The sequence below is a fragment of the Gobio gobio genome (genome assembly GCF_949357685.1).
Source record: "Gobio gobio genome assembly, chromosome: 2".
In the NCBI taxonomy this organism is placed as follows: domain Eukaryota; kingdom Metazoa; phylum Chordata; class Actinopteri; order Cypriniformes; family Gobionidae; genus Gobio; species Gobio gobio.
In genome coordinates, this window is record NC_137098.1 from 48,560,817 (window position 1) to 48,577,377 (window position 16,561).

Below are 16,561 nucleotides of genomic sequence, written 5' to 3' on the forward strand. Positions count from 1 at the left end.
TCACAAGATTTTAACAACAAAAAGAAATAAAATCTAAATGGTGGGAGAAAGTTTTTTTTATTTCACTCTCTGAAAAAAATATGTTGAATATATTTGAAATCAATGTGTGAGAAAGTCACACACACACACACACACACACACACACACACACACACACACACACACACACACACACACACACACACACACACACACACACACACACACACACACACACACACACACACACACACACACACACACACACACACACACACACACACACACACACACACACACACACACACACACACACACACACACACACACACACACACACACACAATGATAGAGGGAGAGTGAGGGGGAGGGGAAGGACTGAGAGAAAGGCACACACACATACTCACAGGGTGAGAGAGAGAGCCCCCCCCCCCTCCACACACACACACACACACACACACACACACAGAGAGAGAGTGATAGAGAGGGGGAAGGGGAAAGACAGGCGGAGGGCATTCCATAGACTTAATGGTTTTTATACTGTACAAACTGTAAATTCTATCCCCCTACACTACCCCTAAGCCTACATATCGCACACACACACACACACACACACACACACACACACACACACACACACACACACACACACACACACACACACACACACACACACTACCCCTAAACCTACCATCACAGAAAACATTCTGCATTTTTACATTTTTATTAAAACATTGTTTAGTATGCTTTTAAAGCTATTTTGATTTACGGGGACACATGAAATGTCTTCATAAACCATGATTATGTTGTAATAAACACCCCTCCAACACACCCATTTCTGAGGCTTTGCCCATTTCCACTGACTGACATCTCTGATGTGTGTGTTGAGTTTCAAGCAATTTCAAGCATGCTAAGAGCCTCAAAAACAGCCAAAAGATGATTAAACTTTGACACACTGCCATGGCAACAGTATGTAAAATATCAGGAATCCATTCGTATGTCTACATCTGCCATGTTTTGTCATTATACTGATGAAGTTTGAAGTAAATCGGGTGAAAACAAGACAGTGATTTAGCATTTTTGAAAGTGACACACTTCCTGCTGCCAGTTGGTGGACACACACACACACACACACACACACACACACACACACACTGCCCCTGTCCCTAAACCTAACCCTCACAGGAGACTGTGCAGTTCACTTTCTGTGAAAAAAACCTTGTTCTGTGTGATTTATAAGCATTTTGAAAAGTGAGGACATGGGGAACGTCCTCATATTTCACCCTCTTTTTGTAATATGTCATACCCATGTCATTATACACATTTGTGTCCTGATATTTCACAAAAACATGCCCACACACACACACACACACACACACACACACACACACACACACACACACACACACACACACACACACACACACACACACACACACACACACACACACACACACACACACACACACACACACACACACACACACACACACACACACACACACAGACACACAAACCCCTTAAAGCTATTTCATTTATGGGACACAGGAAATATTCTAATAAACCATGTTTTCATTGTAATTTGTAGTATATTTTTAAAGCTACTTGGTTACATTTTAATAATACATTATTTAGTATGTTTTTAACGATATTTTTATTATGTGGACACATGAAATGTCCTCATTAACCACTACGTTGTAATAACAGTGTAATACCCATGTCATTATACAAATTTGTGTCCCTAATAAATCACATAAACAAGCACACACACACACACACACACACACACACACACACACACACACACACACACACACACACACACACACACACACGGAGAGAGAGTTTCAAAAATAACAACACTGCTACCTTTTAGTGAGGGGAGGGCAGACAGAGAATAAATATTCAGAAGAAATATATTAAATAAAATAAATATATTGATCTGAAAAATAGTATGATTATTTTAAAGCTATTTGGTTACATTTTAATAAAACATTGTTTTAGTATGTTTTTAAACACACACACATACACGTTGTAATACCAGTGTAATACCCATGTCATTATACAAATTTGTGTCCTCATAAATCACAAACAAGAGAGAGAGAGAGAGAGAGAGAGAAACAAGTTTTTTTTTATCCTGCTTCAAAACTAATACAATGCCGCCATCTTGTGTTCATTGAGGGGAGAGCAGCAGACACAGAGAATTTCTGTTCCCCTTTTTTGTCCTTATTTAATTCCTTGCCATGGAAACACCGTTTGAGATATCCAATATCCGTTCACATTTTAGCATCTTCAGTATCTTTGTTTCATGTTGACCGAGTTTGGTGGAGATTGAATAAATCGCCTACGAGGAGAACGTAAAAACTCAGACCCCGATTTAATCAAAAATTCACCTTCAAACCAAAATATCTGACTTCCTGTTGGTCGGAGCTAATGACTGTAAATTAGAAAGTTGTCCGGCTCGATGAGGTCAATATATATACTGAGTTTGGTGATTGTAGATGAAACGAAGCCCTTCACTTTTGTCAAAAGGTGGCGCTAGAGAGCCCCTCATCCCCGCCCGTTTCTGAGGCTTTGCCCATGTGTACTGACTAACATCTCTGATGTGTGTGTTGAGTTTCAAGCAGTTTCAAGCAATTTCAAGCATGCTAAGAGCCTCAGAACAGCCAAAAGATTATTAAACTTTGACACGTTGCCATGGCAACAGTATTTGAAATTTCAGGAATCCATTTCATACGTCTCTATCTGTCATGTTTTCACATTATACTGATGAAGTTTGAAATAAATCTGGTGAAAATAAGATGGTGATTGAAAGCATTTTTGAAAGTGACACACTTCCTGCTGCCAGTTGGTGGCGCTATAACTTTGACTCACAAAAGTCATATCCATGTGATCGGCCTCTTACAACGAACACACAGCTGAAGTTTCATCCAAACCAGTCAATGTTTGCACAAGTTAAAACACACTTCCTGTTTCCCTTTTCTCGCCATAAATTCGTTGCATCGCCACGGCCAGACTTTTCGAGATATCAAAAATCCGCTCGCAATTTAGCATCCTGGATATGTTCACTTAATGCTGACCGAGTTTGGCAATGATCGAAACAATGGCCTCGGAGGAGTATATTAAATTCCAGAGCATGCGTTTTCCGAACAACCCATAATAGCTCACTTCCTGTAGGGCTGACGCATAACTTAGAGCACGAAAGTTGTTCGGCCCGATGAGGTCTATATGTGTACCAAGTTTCATACATGTACGTGCAAGTGTGTTTGATATATGGACCAAGTTTTCAGACCCCACTTTAGGGGGCGCTGTCGAGCCCCCCTGCCACGCCCGGGTACCAGCTTCAGCCCGGCTCTGATGGCCGCGCATTCCGACGCCTGTGCGAAGTTTCAAGAGTTTTCGAGCATGTTAAGTGCCCCAAAAGTACCCGAGAAGTCAAAAAAAAAAAAAAAAAAAAAAAAAAACAAAGAATAATCTGAGGAAGAACAATAGGGCTCTGCGCCCTTTCAGGGCTTGGGCCCTAATAATCTGAGGAAGAACAATAGGGCTCTGCGCCCTTTCAGGGCTTGGGCCCTAATAATCTGAGGAAGAACAATAGGGCTCTGCGCCCTTTCAGGGCTTGGGCCCTAATAAGAAACAGAGGAAGAACAATAGGGCTCTGCGCCCTTTCAGGGCTTGGGCCCTAATAATAAGAAACAGAGGAAGAACAATAGGGCTCTGCGCCCTTTCAGGGCTTGGGCCCTAAAAAAACAAAGAATAATCTGAGGAAGAACAATAGGGCTCTGCGCCCTTTCAGGGCTTGGGCCCTAACTAGGATAAAAGATACTGTGCATTTCCTGAAAACAAGTCTGGGTGACTATCTAGGCAACCAGAAACTAAGAAAAATACTACCAAAAGGCAGGGATCATAATTCCATTACATTCACTGCATAGTGACATGTTTTTAAAAAGAATCAACAGTTAGTGAAAGGAAATCTGCAATAAAACAAAAAGGATTTGCATACCCTGTAATTTGATGCAAAGTAAATGTGATATTGTCTTGTGTTAAGGCACTCCGTATTACAGTTTTTCTCAGTCGCTTTGGTACATTTCTCAGATCAGAATTGAAATTCTCAAAACTACCTGTTCAATCTTCACATCATTGTGTCACTTGTGCACATCAAAAAAGCAGTTTCTCATTTCTTTGAACAAGTTGCAAATGCTTGTGTACATCCATGCAAATGATTATGTACAATTTTCTGCTGTTTCCTACATTATCAGTTGCTTATGTCATGTTGATCAAAATGTATTATATTGGGTCTCTGTTGAATAGTCTCACCCCCCACAACATTTAGGCATTAGTTCATAGCATAAGTCTTTACATGCAAAATGGTTGAACAAGTTGTCGTAATATGTCAAGCATATTTCTATGCATTTCCGTTAGACGTTATTTCTATAACGTGGTCTGTCAACAAATTACAGTACAAACAGTAAATGTGAATCTTGTCCAGTCTCTTACAATCAAACTCACACATACACTAAGGTGTAACCAACAATTTACAATAATTGTCATAAAAACTTTAGCCATAGTTTACATCAGAACATCCCTCCAGAGTACACTGTTATATTGACAACATGACTAAGCAATTTGACTGTCTTATCCGTACACAATGACACAAGGACTTGTCATTCTGATGGCACTGACATGTTCATTGACACAGATATTTACTTTTGAGAGATGAACTAAGGATTTTGAGCAAGAGACTGGCTTTTGCAGGTAATCCATGGTGTTTTGCTATTTGTACGAATTGTTTTGAGAAATGCGCCTACTGTTTTGCAAATGTCGAGGATGATTCGAGAAACGTACCAAAGCGACTGAGAAAAACTGTAAGACTGGTATTCATACACTGCCACATCCAAAACTTATGTCAGCTTGAACGTATAGAAATTGAGGGGTTAAAGGGATAGTTCACCCAAAAATGAAAGATCTGTCATGATTTACTCACCCTCAAGTTGTTCCAAATCTGTATGAGTTTCTTTGTTCTGCTGAACACAAAAGAAGATATTTAGAAGAATGTTTGTAACCAAGCAGAGAGAGCAACCATTGACTACCATAGTAGGGAAAAAATACTATGGTAGTCAGTTGCTCTCTCTGCTTTGTTACAAACATTATTCTAAATGTCTTCTTTTGTGTTCAGCAGAACAAAGAAACTCATACAGGTTTGGAACAACTTGAGGGTGATTAAATGATGACAGAATTTTCATTTTTGGGTGAACTATCCCTTTAAGCATTTGTGTTAATGAGGTCAGTCATTTTACTGTTAAATATACTGTATCCGTGTTTGCATGTCTTTGCACTCTTGAGTTTTTCATTGTGTGTACAATGTTTAGTAGTATGAAGAACCAAACCTGCACAAATAAAAACAAATACATAAGACAGATATCATAAGATAGATAGATAGATAGATAGATAGATAGATAGATAGATAGATAGATAGATAGATAGATAGATAGATAGATAGATAGATAGATAGATAGATAGATAGATAGATAGATAGATAGATAGATAGATAGATAGATAGATAGATAGATAGATAGATAGATAGATAGATAGATAGATACAATCAAAGCCTTAATCAATATTGATCTTAATATATTATTATAATGAATTTTAATGATTCTCTCCAAATATGATTTAGTTTCTGCCTTTATATTTCCTAAAGTTTGTATTTGGTCTCTGAGTGGTGACTGAGGGGTGTGTCTGTCCAAGGGATGTGTGATGTGTCACCTGAACACTTGATTTTAGTCATGTGTTTGGATTTTGGAGGTATCACACACTCCTAACTCAACAGGAGTGCAGTAACAGTGATTGCTCATTTAACCCGGCTTTCAGAGATTAAATATGGATTTAATTTGATTTCATTTTATATTTCCTTTTACTGAAACCCTAAAGAATCGAGATGAATATTGCCTGTACTGTTGTCTGTACCTCTCACTGAGAGAAAAGCACATGTTATCTATGTTTTGGAAAACTTTCTCTGGTTGGGACCAGATCTCACTAACAGAGACTGTGTATTTGTGTATGTGCGCAGTATTCTGTGTTACAGATCAGTATTGGAGGTGGATTACAGGCATCCTAAAAGATGGGGGGCTTGTTGTTTTGGGCAAGCTGGTGCCTGCTCCAGAATCTGGAAGGTCATTACGTGCCTAATTCAGGGGTGAAAGCGTCAACAAGTGTACACATGAATCTGATTAACTGACGATGTGTGGAAAATTACCATGACTGTTCATTTTCTCTGAGCCAATCAGAATCATACACCTGGCAGTAATGACGTGGCTAGACCTTGAAAACAGTATAACTATTGAGAAATTGTATGTACATAAAGATTGGAAAAGGGGAGCAGTGTACATCGCTTCACTCTGCTTCTCCAGGGGTTAGAGTCCCCAGGGGTGAGAGCGTTGGAAAAAGTGAGGCATAATTATATTAGAGTTAAAGGTCCCGTTTTTCCTGTTTTTTTTTAAGCTTTGATTGTGTTTACAGTGTGCAATATAACATGTGTTCATGTTTCACGTGTAAGAAAAAACAGTATTTTTCACACAATTTACTTATCTGTATACCGCTGTTTTCACTGTCCTCAAAATGGCTTAAAAAGATTTCCCTGTTCTATGAAGTCCCTCCTTCAGAAACACGTAACGAGTTCTGATTGTGCCAGCGGTTCCCGTGTTGTGATTCGACAGCAGCTTAGTGCACGTTGCCCGGAAAGGTCACGCCTCTTACCATAACGGGGAGATGAACGCGCTCAAACTACAGCCCATGAAGGCCAAACAAAGGTGATTTGACTCCGGGATGAAAATAACAGCGTCTGGACGACATGGCGACAAACGCAACCGAACGCAACACTTCCTCTTCTCCACGAGGGAGAGCAACAAGACCACGCCCCCTTTTTGCGTATTCTTGTGGGCGGAGGTTAGTCAACAAACTGTTCTACTGACGTCATTAAAGCAGGATGTACAGGGATGTAGTCCAAACTGGCCGTTCGCTGTAGGCTTTGAAAGGGAACTTCTGTTAAATAAAATATCTCGCTTGGCATTGAACTTTGAGCTTAATAATTTTACAGGTATTATTTATGCTCTAACAGCAACATTACACACTAACTAAAGTTTGAAAAATGGGATCACGAAGAACAGGACCTTTAATGGTACAAGAAGCCGCTGATAGCATCGTTACGTGCTGCTTCTCCAGGAGTTAGAGCTCTTAGGCATAGGTAAAACGGTAGCTGACAGTGCTATGGAGCGGACTCAAGAAAGGGAGCCACAGTGGGCTTTATAGTGCGATCACTTCCCCTACAGGAGGCCGTCTTGGACCAGCTGGTAAGGTCCAGGGGACATTGCAAACCTGTTCCATCTCTTCCAGTTCAAATAGAGGTACCCCGAATTTAGTGAATCATGCAGTTAGGGATTAAGTTATTAGCTACACAAAAATAAAAATAAAGATAGGGTTGTTTGCCAGGGATGCATCTGGAACGATCCTGAGTAAAATTGTGACCCAAATCGGCATGGACCAGTATATGTGACTTTTTCGTATAAGTGTACTTTGCAGTTTCATCACGCAGACGCCACAGCTGTGTTGGTTAAAGATCGCCGCCTCCAGAGAGTGCAGCCTACAAACTCCTTGTGAGACTTGAAGCTGGCTTCTGCTGATGAAACTGCAAACTATTCTTCAGTAAATTTCTCTTTAATTAATTTAACTCCTGACTCTTGGTCTTCATTTTTCACTACTGGTCCTGGGTCTTAAACTGTTACCCCAACAGTTTGTTGATATGGTGGGTTTGAGCAGTTATTGCTCATTTTATTTTTGGGCTTTCCACTAGTGGTTTCCAACTCACATTTGTCTAGTCTTACGTAGTTTTGGTCTACTTTTATATTTAAAAAAAAATTCTCCAGCAGTTGGGTAACACAAAAACAACCAAGAAAGTGACCCAATAGGCTCAAACCAATGTTTGCACATCTCATCTCACAATACTTCTGATTATATTACAAGTATTTCTTCAGTTGAATGTTTTTATGCTTTGCTAAGGCATATGGGTTTTGCGTGTCCTTTTTTTTGAGTGGACAAATGCAAATAATTTTTTCTTTACATTTAAGCATGTAAAACAGGGCACATGTTTATTTTTGAATGGATTAGTATACTGTATACCAGACAAATAGGCCATGATAAATTAAAGCAATAACATTACAAAATTAATACAAAATGTACACATATATTACAGTATACATCGAACAGGTATATTTAAAAAATAATAAATCTTAAGAATTCATAATTGTAAAACAATGCAATATTTTTTTATAGAATTTCTTCTGACTATAAAGCATAAAAACTAGATTAAACCTAGAATAGAATCATTATACAAACAACTGCAGAATAACTTTTCCGTTATTCATAATATACATTTTTTTGATTGTAAAAAAAAAATCCTAAAGATGCCCGTCAAGAAAGCTAATATCTTTCATACTGCTAGCTAGTACACGTTAATGTATTCATTCTAGATCAACTTGTAGGCTGAACTAATTCGCAGAGAATCTTAGTAAGACTTTGTGTAATGACTGCTACATTTTATTTGATAGGATTACATTCAGGATGAGCAGCAGCAAGACGTGTACTGTGTGGTGAGATTTTGGTCAAGTACGTTCCAGGGACCAGCCCAGATATTCCATCCCTAAACGCTCTCCACCACCCATCCTCGCCTCGCTCAGTTATTGTGATAACTTGTCCTTTACTGACAGACAGCTCATCATCTTCCTAGAAAGGGCAGGGAACGGAGTACACTGTCTATCAGTCTGTAAGACCTATAAACTTTGTTTATAAAACATTTTAAACTTATCAGGTTTTTTAAATTTCTTTGACTTACACTTCATTTTATTTCTACTTCCTCTGAATCAAATTCGAATATCAATTCTTGTTCCTGTTTGCTACCTCAATTCAAATTCTGAAATTGAACAGGAACTTTAAAAAGCATTCTCATTTCAATTTTGGATGGTGCACAATCCTGGAGTCCATCAAGTTTTACTAGTAACAACAAATGCATGAACAGGTTTGCAGCTCTGGAATAACAACTAGCTAAAAATAAATAAATTGATACTGTATTTATTTACCTGAGCTTTAAAATCATATAACACCAGGTACTTTTCCTCAGTGACTCCTCCCCTTTGTTGAGCCGGTGTGCATGTTCCATCCGAATTACTGCCAGCTTCAGGGCACCCTGTGATGTAAGGACAGCGATGCTCAGTGCAGATAATTCCAATCGCTCCACATTCAACTACTTGACTTCACAAAAATTAATTGTAAATGTATTATTTTTGTTTAAATGTTCTTTGCATACTTAAAAAGCTGTAAGTTTAAGACTTTAGAGACGCAATACTGACCACTAAAAGAGATCCTTGGAAGCACGACAGATAATCTATAGAGAGTTCATATATGAAAGAGATTTACAATCAAGTTTCAAAGAACAAAAATGTCTTAATTCATCCTTGATTATTCAGACATTCACCTGTTCGTTTCAACACTCCTGACTCCTCCATTAGTGTCCACAACAGAATAACACTGAAACTCAATGGGAGCTGAAAAGAGATGGACGAGTGACTGTCAATTCATCAAATCATCCTATGTCAACTCTTTAAAAAGTAAGCTGTTGCAATTCTGAAGTAAATCATGACGAATGTGATGAATTTACCTGGGGGGCGACAGCCAGTCTTTTTCATCTTAATGAAACTGTTGTTGTCAGTGATGATGTCGCACTGCTCTAGAATATTCCTTACTTCCTCATAGGACTGCAAAATAAAAGAGTTGTTACAATTGTAAATGTAAACAGCATTTAGCTAGTCTTTTAATTATAAAGATGGACAAAGTTGGACATTTACATCATCATCCCAGACGCACTGCATCGAAAGCAGATTGCAATGATCCCATAACGCACAGCGCAAGATATTAATGCGCTCAGACTCCTGCTGCTGAAACACCTACAAGGTGACACATAAATGCAAAACATATTGTTCCTTTTGTAAAATGTTGGATGTAACTTCCAATTTCCTTTTTTTAAAACTATTTTTGGCAATGACATTTTCTTGACTCATCTAAAACTTTGTACTGTCTTCTACAGAGAAGTGCTATGACTGCTGACCACATGCCTATGAGACTGTGTTAAATCTTATTTAGTCATCACCCTAAAGAAATCACAAATTACTTTGATTATTTCTTTACACACTCCTTCTGCGTATACACGTTTTTGTGCATGTTCTTTTATGGAGTGAATTTTGTCCCATAATTAAACAAACAACTCCATCATTTTGCAAACAAACCCGATCTGCTTTGCAAAGGACAACTCGACTCGCAAACAAACAGAAAGCAATGTGCAAATACAAAGGTCAGTTTGAGCGAAAACGCAGAGTAACAAGTTTTGCAAATAATAAATGAGTGAGCGTACATCATATTTCACAGATAAATACAAACCTACAATCAATTTACGCTAGTCCGAGAAGCCCTGAAACACGCTTTCAGCTGACGAAAATGAGCGGTGAACAGGGAAGTTTCTGTCTTACTGTATCTATAATTAATCTTTTTTAGATTTTTACTATGCCAACCCTATTTCAATATAAAAAAAAATCACAATAATTTAAAGATATTATTGTGACCGATCAGTGCAAAATTAGTGACACGGTTGAAAACATTTAAGCTATAGGGCAATTTTTTTTCTCATTAAAATGCATCCATCCATCCTCCATACCATTTATCCACTGTAGTGTAACGGGATATAAAAAAGAATTTACTTATGTAATTTGTACATATGATGGTAACATTTTTGTCGCAGAGAACATTCAAAATAATGTAAGGGTGTAGTGTGTCACAATATATTGCAATACAAAAATGCAACAATATGTATTGTGGATTAAAGTTTAGAAAGATTTAGTTTTGTATGAGATATTTGAATGTCACATAAAATATGGTAAACATATTTGAGCTTCCATTTTTATGAAATATTTTTAATAAATTAAAAATAAAATATATTTTAAGCAGAGTAGGCTATATATTAAAAGCAGAATGATGAATATTTATTTTATGCTGTCACCATTTCCCTGTGCATGGAGGAGAAGGACAAATACCAACCTAAGTTCACCTCTGATGCAATATTAAATTTAGCACTTCAATGAACTGTGTTAAAAGTTTTCAAAGTAATTAAAAACTATAGCCTACCATTTGAACTATTTTGGATTTGTTCAAAGTGTTGTGGGTGTATTGTACTGTATTGCAAGATCAGTATTGTGTATCAAACTCAGCTCAACTGCATTTGTGAGAAGATCTGTGCAAACTGCATTTGTGAGAAAATTAAGCTGAGAGATCGTAATAGACAGGTATTTGTATGGACTATATTTGGTATTTGTTGATAGGTTACATGCAATTTGTAGGATTGTTTGTATTTATTTGTGAAATATGATGTAACTTACGCTCACTCATTTATTATTTGCAAAACACAATACATATATTTGTTACTCCTCTGCTTTTTCGCTCAAACTGACCTTTGTATTTGCACATCACTTTCTGTTTGTTTGCGAGCCGAGTTTTCCTTTGCAAAACAGATTGTATTTGTTTGCAAAATGCTGGATTTGTTTGTTTAATTATAGCACAAAATTCACTCCATACTCTTTACCTCACATGCGCTCCTGTATGTGCTCTCCCAGTCCTGGCAAGTCTTCTCTAGTTGATCAACATTCCATCTGTATTGTTTTTCTAAACCAGCAAAGACAATAAAATTAAGTCAGCTTTCAGTTATCATTAACATATCACAAATAGACTACTGCTTCACTTACAATTAAGCTTGGACATTTCCAGATATATTTCAAGCAGACATATCTACGCCACCGTTAAAAAGTTTGGGCTCAGTAAGATTTTTATTTTGTAAGATATTAATATTTGATATAGCATAGATGCATTAAAATGATCAAAAGTGACAGTACAGACATTTATAGTCCTGGTTTCACAGACAGGGCTTAGATTAAGCCAGGATTTTGCCTTAGTTAAATTAGGAAATGTAAGTATCTTTTATAAACGTACCCTAGAAAAACACATTACTGGTGTGCATCTTGAGACAAAACAATGACACTGATATATTTTAAGATATATCAGTGCAAGTGACTTTCAATTAAAACTGCTCAAACATGCATTTTAGTCCAGGACTAGGCTTAGGCATTGTCTGTGAAACTGGGGGGGTCTTTTCAACTTCTAATAAATCCTGTTTTTTATACTTTCTATTAATGAAAGAATCCTGAAAAATGTGTCATGTTTCCACAAAAAATACTAAGCAGCACAAATATTTCTTGCGCACTAAATCAGCCTATTAGAATGATTTCTGAAGGATCACATACTTTTATCAACACTTACGCTTTCATTAACATAAATACATAGACATTACATAGATATTAGCACAAACCTGCCAAGTTGGCTGCTTGCCTGCATAATCGGGCCCTGTTCATCACCTACAAAATAGTACAACATAGCTTGATAAATAGCTTTATATTCAGTATTTGGACCTGACTTGCATGAACAGCAGTGCAACATATATTTTACAAATAAGCAGTATCTGTAACATAACTGCTACATAAATGGCAACATTTTTCACACAAAGACTGTGAAAGTGTTGCACTGTCTGATGGTATTAGAGTTTCTTTCAACACTGAGGTGGAATGATGCCCAGTCAGACTGAAACAGCTTTGAACTGCTTTAATCCTCATTCTGGCCTTACTGTGACCACAAACCTGCCATAGGTTATTTTTCACAACTGTCCAAAATTCCATAATTAAAATGAACAGTTCTTAGGAAGTGTTTGTAAAATATTAAACATAGTGTACAAAAAATATTTTTAGTGTATAAAAAGTTATAGTATTCGTTAAATGTAATCCTTTCTGTTTATGCCCTCACACCTTTTCTGATTGACGGTGGGTGGAGGTGGTCACATTTGTCTTCTTCCCCACTCCTTGCTCAGCTTCATCAGCCTCCTTACACCTCTGCTCATATAACTTTTTTGACTGTTGCACATACAGTAAAGAAAATAGGTATAAAGTGAGTAAAAGAGCAAGATAAACGAGAATGGGGGAGGGGGGTGGGTATAGAGCTCTTTGTGTAAGTGAGTCTAAAACATATCTCACTATCTGTGGTGTTTCTGTGGTTGTACAGCACAGGAAGTTCAAGTCTTATTATATCCAAAGACAGCATGCATACCTAACCTACAAACCAACCAACCAACCTATTCTTATTTTCTTTAATTCCTCTGTCGTTGTCTGTTTCTATTCTCTTTCACTTTCCTATCTCTCTCTAAACACATTTCTTGGTGGTCAAAATAAATGTCTGAGTTAAGTCTTCAAACCCTAAGCCAATGCACAAACCCTGTGCTGTCTAATCATGTCCGAATACATTCTGCAAATACAGTCTGCATGGCTAGGGGTTTCTGTTTCTTCTTTCAGTTTCTAACTCTCTTCCTCTTTTGGCTGATACTGAATTTTGGGTGGACCCAGAGAATGATGTGTCATTTTATGCCTTGAACAACTAATGACAGCCATTTCTAAACTGAGAAACAAGAGAACCTATAGATACTTGTTTTAATCTCATTTACTACACTTACCTCTATGGTCTTCTTGTGCAACACCATTTTAGGCTTCTGAAGTTTTTCAATAATCTCTTCAAGCTTATTAGGACAGAAAATAGAGATTAGTTTCTATTTTCTATCAGTTGCATTATTAATTCATTAATTGGTGTTCACTCCTTAAAAAAATACAACAAATGGTGTCTAAGTTTATTTAAGTGATCATTTACAGTGCTTATGTGCCCAAAAAAGGAAAGTGTCAGTTTTCTTCCTCTTGTACTCAGAACATGAAAATAACCACAGCTACAACCATGAAAAAGTGCTGGGCTGTGTCCATATTGTTTTGGATCATTTTATTAATTTTCTACCTTTTTTCTCTGTTCCCTCTGGTGTTCTCGAAACAGCTCTATTTTCTGAACTTCCTCCTTTATCCTTTCAGATAGTTGGATGTGCAGGTTTCCTGTCTTCTCAATCTCTAGAAAACAATCCAACTCAGGTTGAGGACTCTAGCATTCAAGTATTTTTCTAGGTGCGAGGCAAAAGGGAATTGCATCACCTCACATACCTGCTTTTAACTTGTCAAATGATGCCTTTAATGTCCTGAGTATGAAAAACAGATAGTGTAATGAGTACATGGACACTTATTTCACATACAATGAATACATATATAGTTTAGAAAGTTCCACTTGAATTTAAGGTAGTTAATAGGAATAGTTGTGTATGGTTTAGCAAGTCATTCCGAAGTTGCATTCACTTAATCAACCTGGGATTTGAATTCGGAGTATTTTAATTTGAATATGTTTACATGATATTCACAAACCAACTCACCCAATCTCTGTTTGACCTTCTGCCTTCCGAGCAATTGCCACCAGATCTCGTCCATACTTCTCCTCCGCTAGCGCTCTGTGTGAAGGAGAGCAGAAGTCACACACCAACTCATAGAGACACACAGACATAATTACCTCATTTTCCATACCTCATTTTCAACAAGTCTTCTACATCTTTGCACATGTGTCTGCCATCATGTAACCTCTGCAATATGGCCTCATAACCTGACTGGTCCATAAAATCTGTACCCTGAAAAGACACCAGTCATGGAACACACATTAAGATATAGCTACATGAGACACCCACAAAGGTGTACCATAGTTGTTATTCATATGTATATTTTATAAGCACTAATGACACTATTCAGTGGGGAACTAAAACAAGTAAATTATTCAATATGAAAATGTCCTTGAACAGGACTTTGAAGATTGTAGTTTTACATTTAAATCGAACTGCTCTCAAACCGTGACGTTATTCAAATGAAATCCACCCTTTTAAACAAAGTGTTATTAGAGTTTTCCTAGTTCAATTAAGAAAACACACACACAAAAACATGATTCTTAAAATAGAAATATAGGAAATTGTATTTCCCGTAGCCTACATCGTGTGGTTTTTTTTTTTCAGTGAAGAGGCTTATAAACAACTTACCCAAAAGGCATTGCAGAACAGTAAAGCCATCTTTAATGTTTAGTCTTCAAAGTGTCTCCTTAACACACCGACAAACGCTGAGACAGATTACATTAAAGGTTTTGTAAAAGTCGAAGAAACACACGAGACATCAGTCAAATGAAAAGTTTGAAATGAGGAAGAAACTGTGTGGCGCTTTCAGCTTGTCAACTTTGATCTCTTGACGTCTTCATGCTCTTTGAAAGAGGAAGAATAATGTTGATGTCACTGTTTTAAACGGTTCAGCACGCTATTTACAGAGACGTCGATGAAATTTGCTAATATAAAAAATAAAAAAAAGCTTCAAACGAACTAACAAGATAAAGTTAGTTAACACTGCACAATTTTGAAGGATTTATGTAGATATTTTTCACATATTTTTAGGACGATTAAGGAACAAATCCAAACAGATTAAATTGGTAAAGCAACAGTAAAAAAAATCCTGAATCCGTGCTCTCATCACTTTTTCATTATCACGTCCATATTCCTGACTCCTTTTTCTGGGTGATGATTGCCATGAGATACTTCAGCCAATAGAGGGAGACATAACCAAAGCCATACGCCATAACCATCGACAATCTCTTACATAACCCTCCCAATCTGAAAGAGTGTGCTGCTAGTGTGGGTTAGGCTACTTCAGATTTCCGCTGTTTATGATCAGCCGGTTTTATAAGACTTGAACTGGCTCAACAATAAGAAACCGATCAAGTGTATGGGTGAGCAAGCATCACACTTTGGGATCAATATATACAGTGTGGAAATCTAAACAGCCTCTTTACAAAGGGGAGGTCCTAAAAGCATGCCCTGTGTGCGCACGCGTACAACACATGTGCAAGTTATCATCATCAACGCTTATAGGTTTAATCAGTTAGAGGGTGAATCTGTAAATAAATCAACAAATCTTCCATAGATTTTATAATAAACAATTAACTTATGAAATATACTCCATTATAATATATTAAACAAAAGTCAAAAATGCTAAAATTGTATGTGATGGTCAGGTTTAGGAGATCGAAAATATCATTACCTCAGTATAAAACATTAGAAGTCAATGGTTTGTATGAGTGTGGAACAGTTTGTGGTAGATGCATTACAGTTCCTTTTCATTCACTCACATCGCCAGTAGCTGACATGTAGTCTATGGGAAAAACTCATGGCGCTTTTCCACTGCATGGTACGGCTTGGTACAGCTTGGTACGGCTAACTTTTTGGTGCTTTTCCACTGCATGGTACGGCTCACTAAGTACCACCTCGGTTGATGTTCCAAGCGAGCCATACTGATAATCAAGAGCAACATTCCATCTATATGTTCCATAGCTCCTGTGTTGTGTGTTTGTTTCTGTCGCATTTGCAAAAATGTCACATCAGTAGAGGCGGAGCAACTATAACGATCAGTCTATAATCCCACCCACTTTGAAGTGGTACTAAACTGCAGTGGAAAAGCAAACCGAGCCGAAGTAAAGCGAGCCGAGCCGTGCT

The 16,561-nt window shown here is 37.5% G+C and overlaps 1 protein-coding gene across 6 annotated transcripts; it reads right to left on the minus strand.

Moving 5' to 3' along the window:
* Window positions 1–7,993: 7,993 nt before the first annotated feature.
* On the minus strand, window positions 7,994–15,554 carry pstpip1b (proline-serine-threonine phosphatase interacting protein 1b). Of its 6 annotated transcripts, none has more exons than XR_013816105.1 (16): window positions 15,065–15,554; window positions 14,565–14,665; window positions 14,417–14,491; window positions 14,154–14,188; window positions 13,957–14,063; window positions 13,628–13,690; window positions 12,930–13,034; window positions 12,440–12,485; window positions 11,660–11,739; window positions 9,876–9,974; window positions 9,689–9,785; window positions 9,506–9,575; window positions 9,381–9,415; window positions 9,111–9,217; window positions 8,867–8,944; window positions 8,094–8,757 (listed from the first exon to the last, which is right to left on the minus strand). XR_013816105.1 is itself a non-coding variant. In XM_079811192.1 (15 exons), the coding sequence occupies exons 1-15, from the start codon at window positions 15,092–15,094 to the stop codon at window positions 8,572–8,574; spliced, it is 1,236 nt and encodes a 411-aa protein (XP_079667318.1). In that variant the 5' UTR covers window positions 15,095–15,554; the 3' UTR covers window positions 7,994–8,571. The 6 variants fall into 6 exon arrangements, 4 of the variants coding, with proteins under 4 accessions (XP_079667318.1, XP_079667317.1, XP_079667320.1 ...); XR_013816106.1 differs by having other exon boundaries at window positions 8,661–8,757; window positions 9,111–9,277; XM_079811192.1 differs by lacking the exon at window positions 8,867–8,944 and having other exon boundaries at window positions 7,994–8,757.
* Between the last annotated feature and the right edge of the window lie 1,007 nt (window positions 15,555–16,561).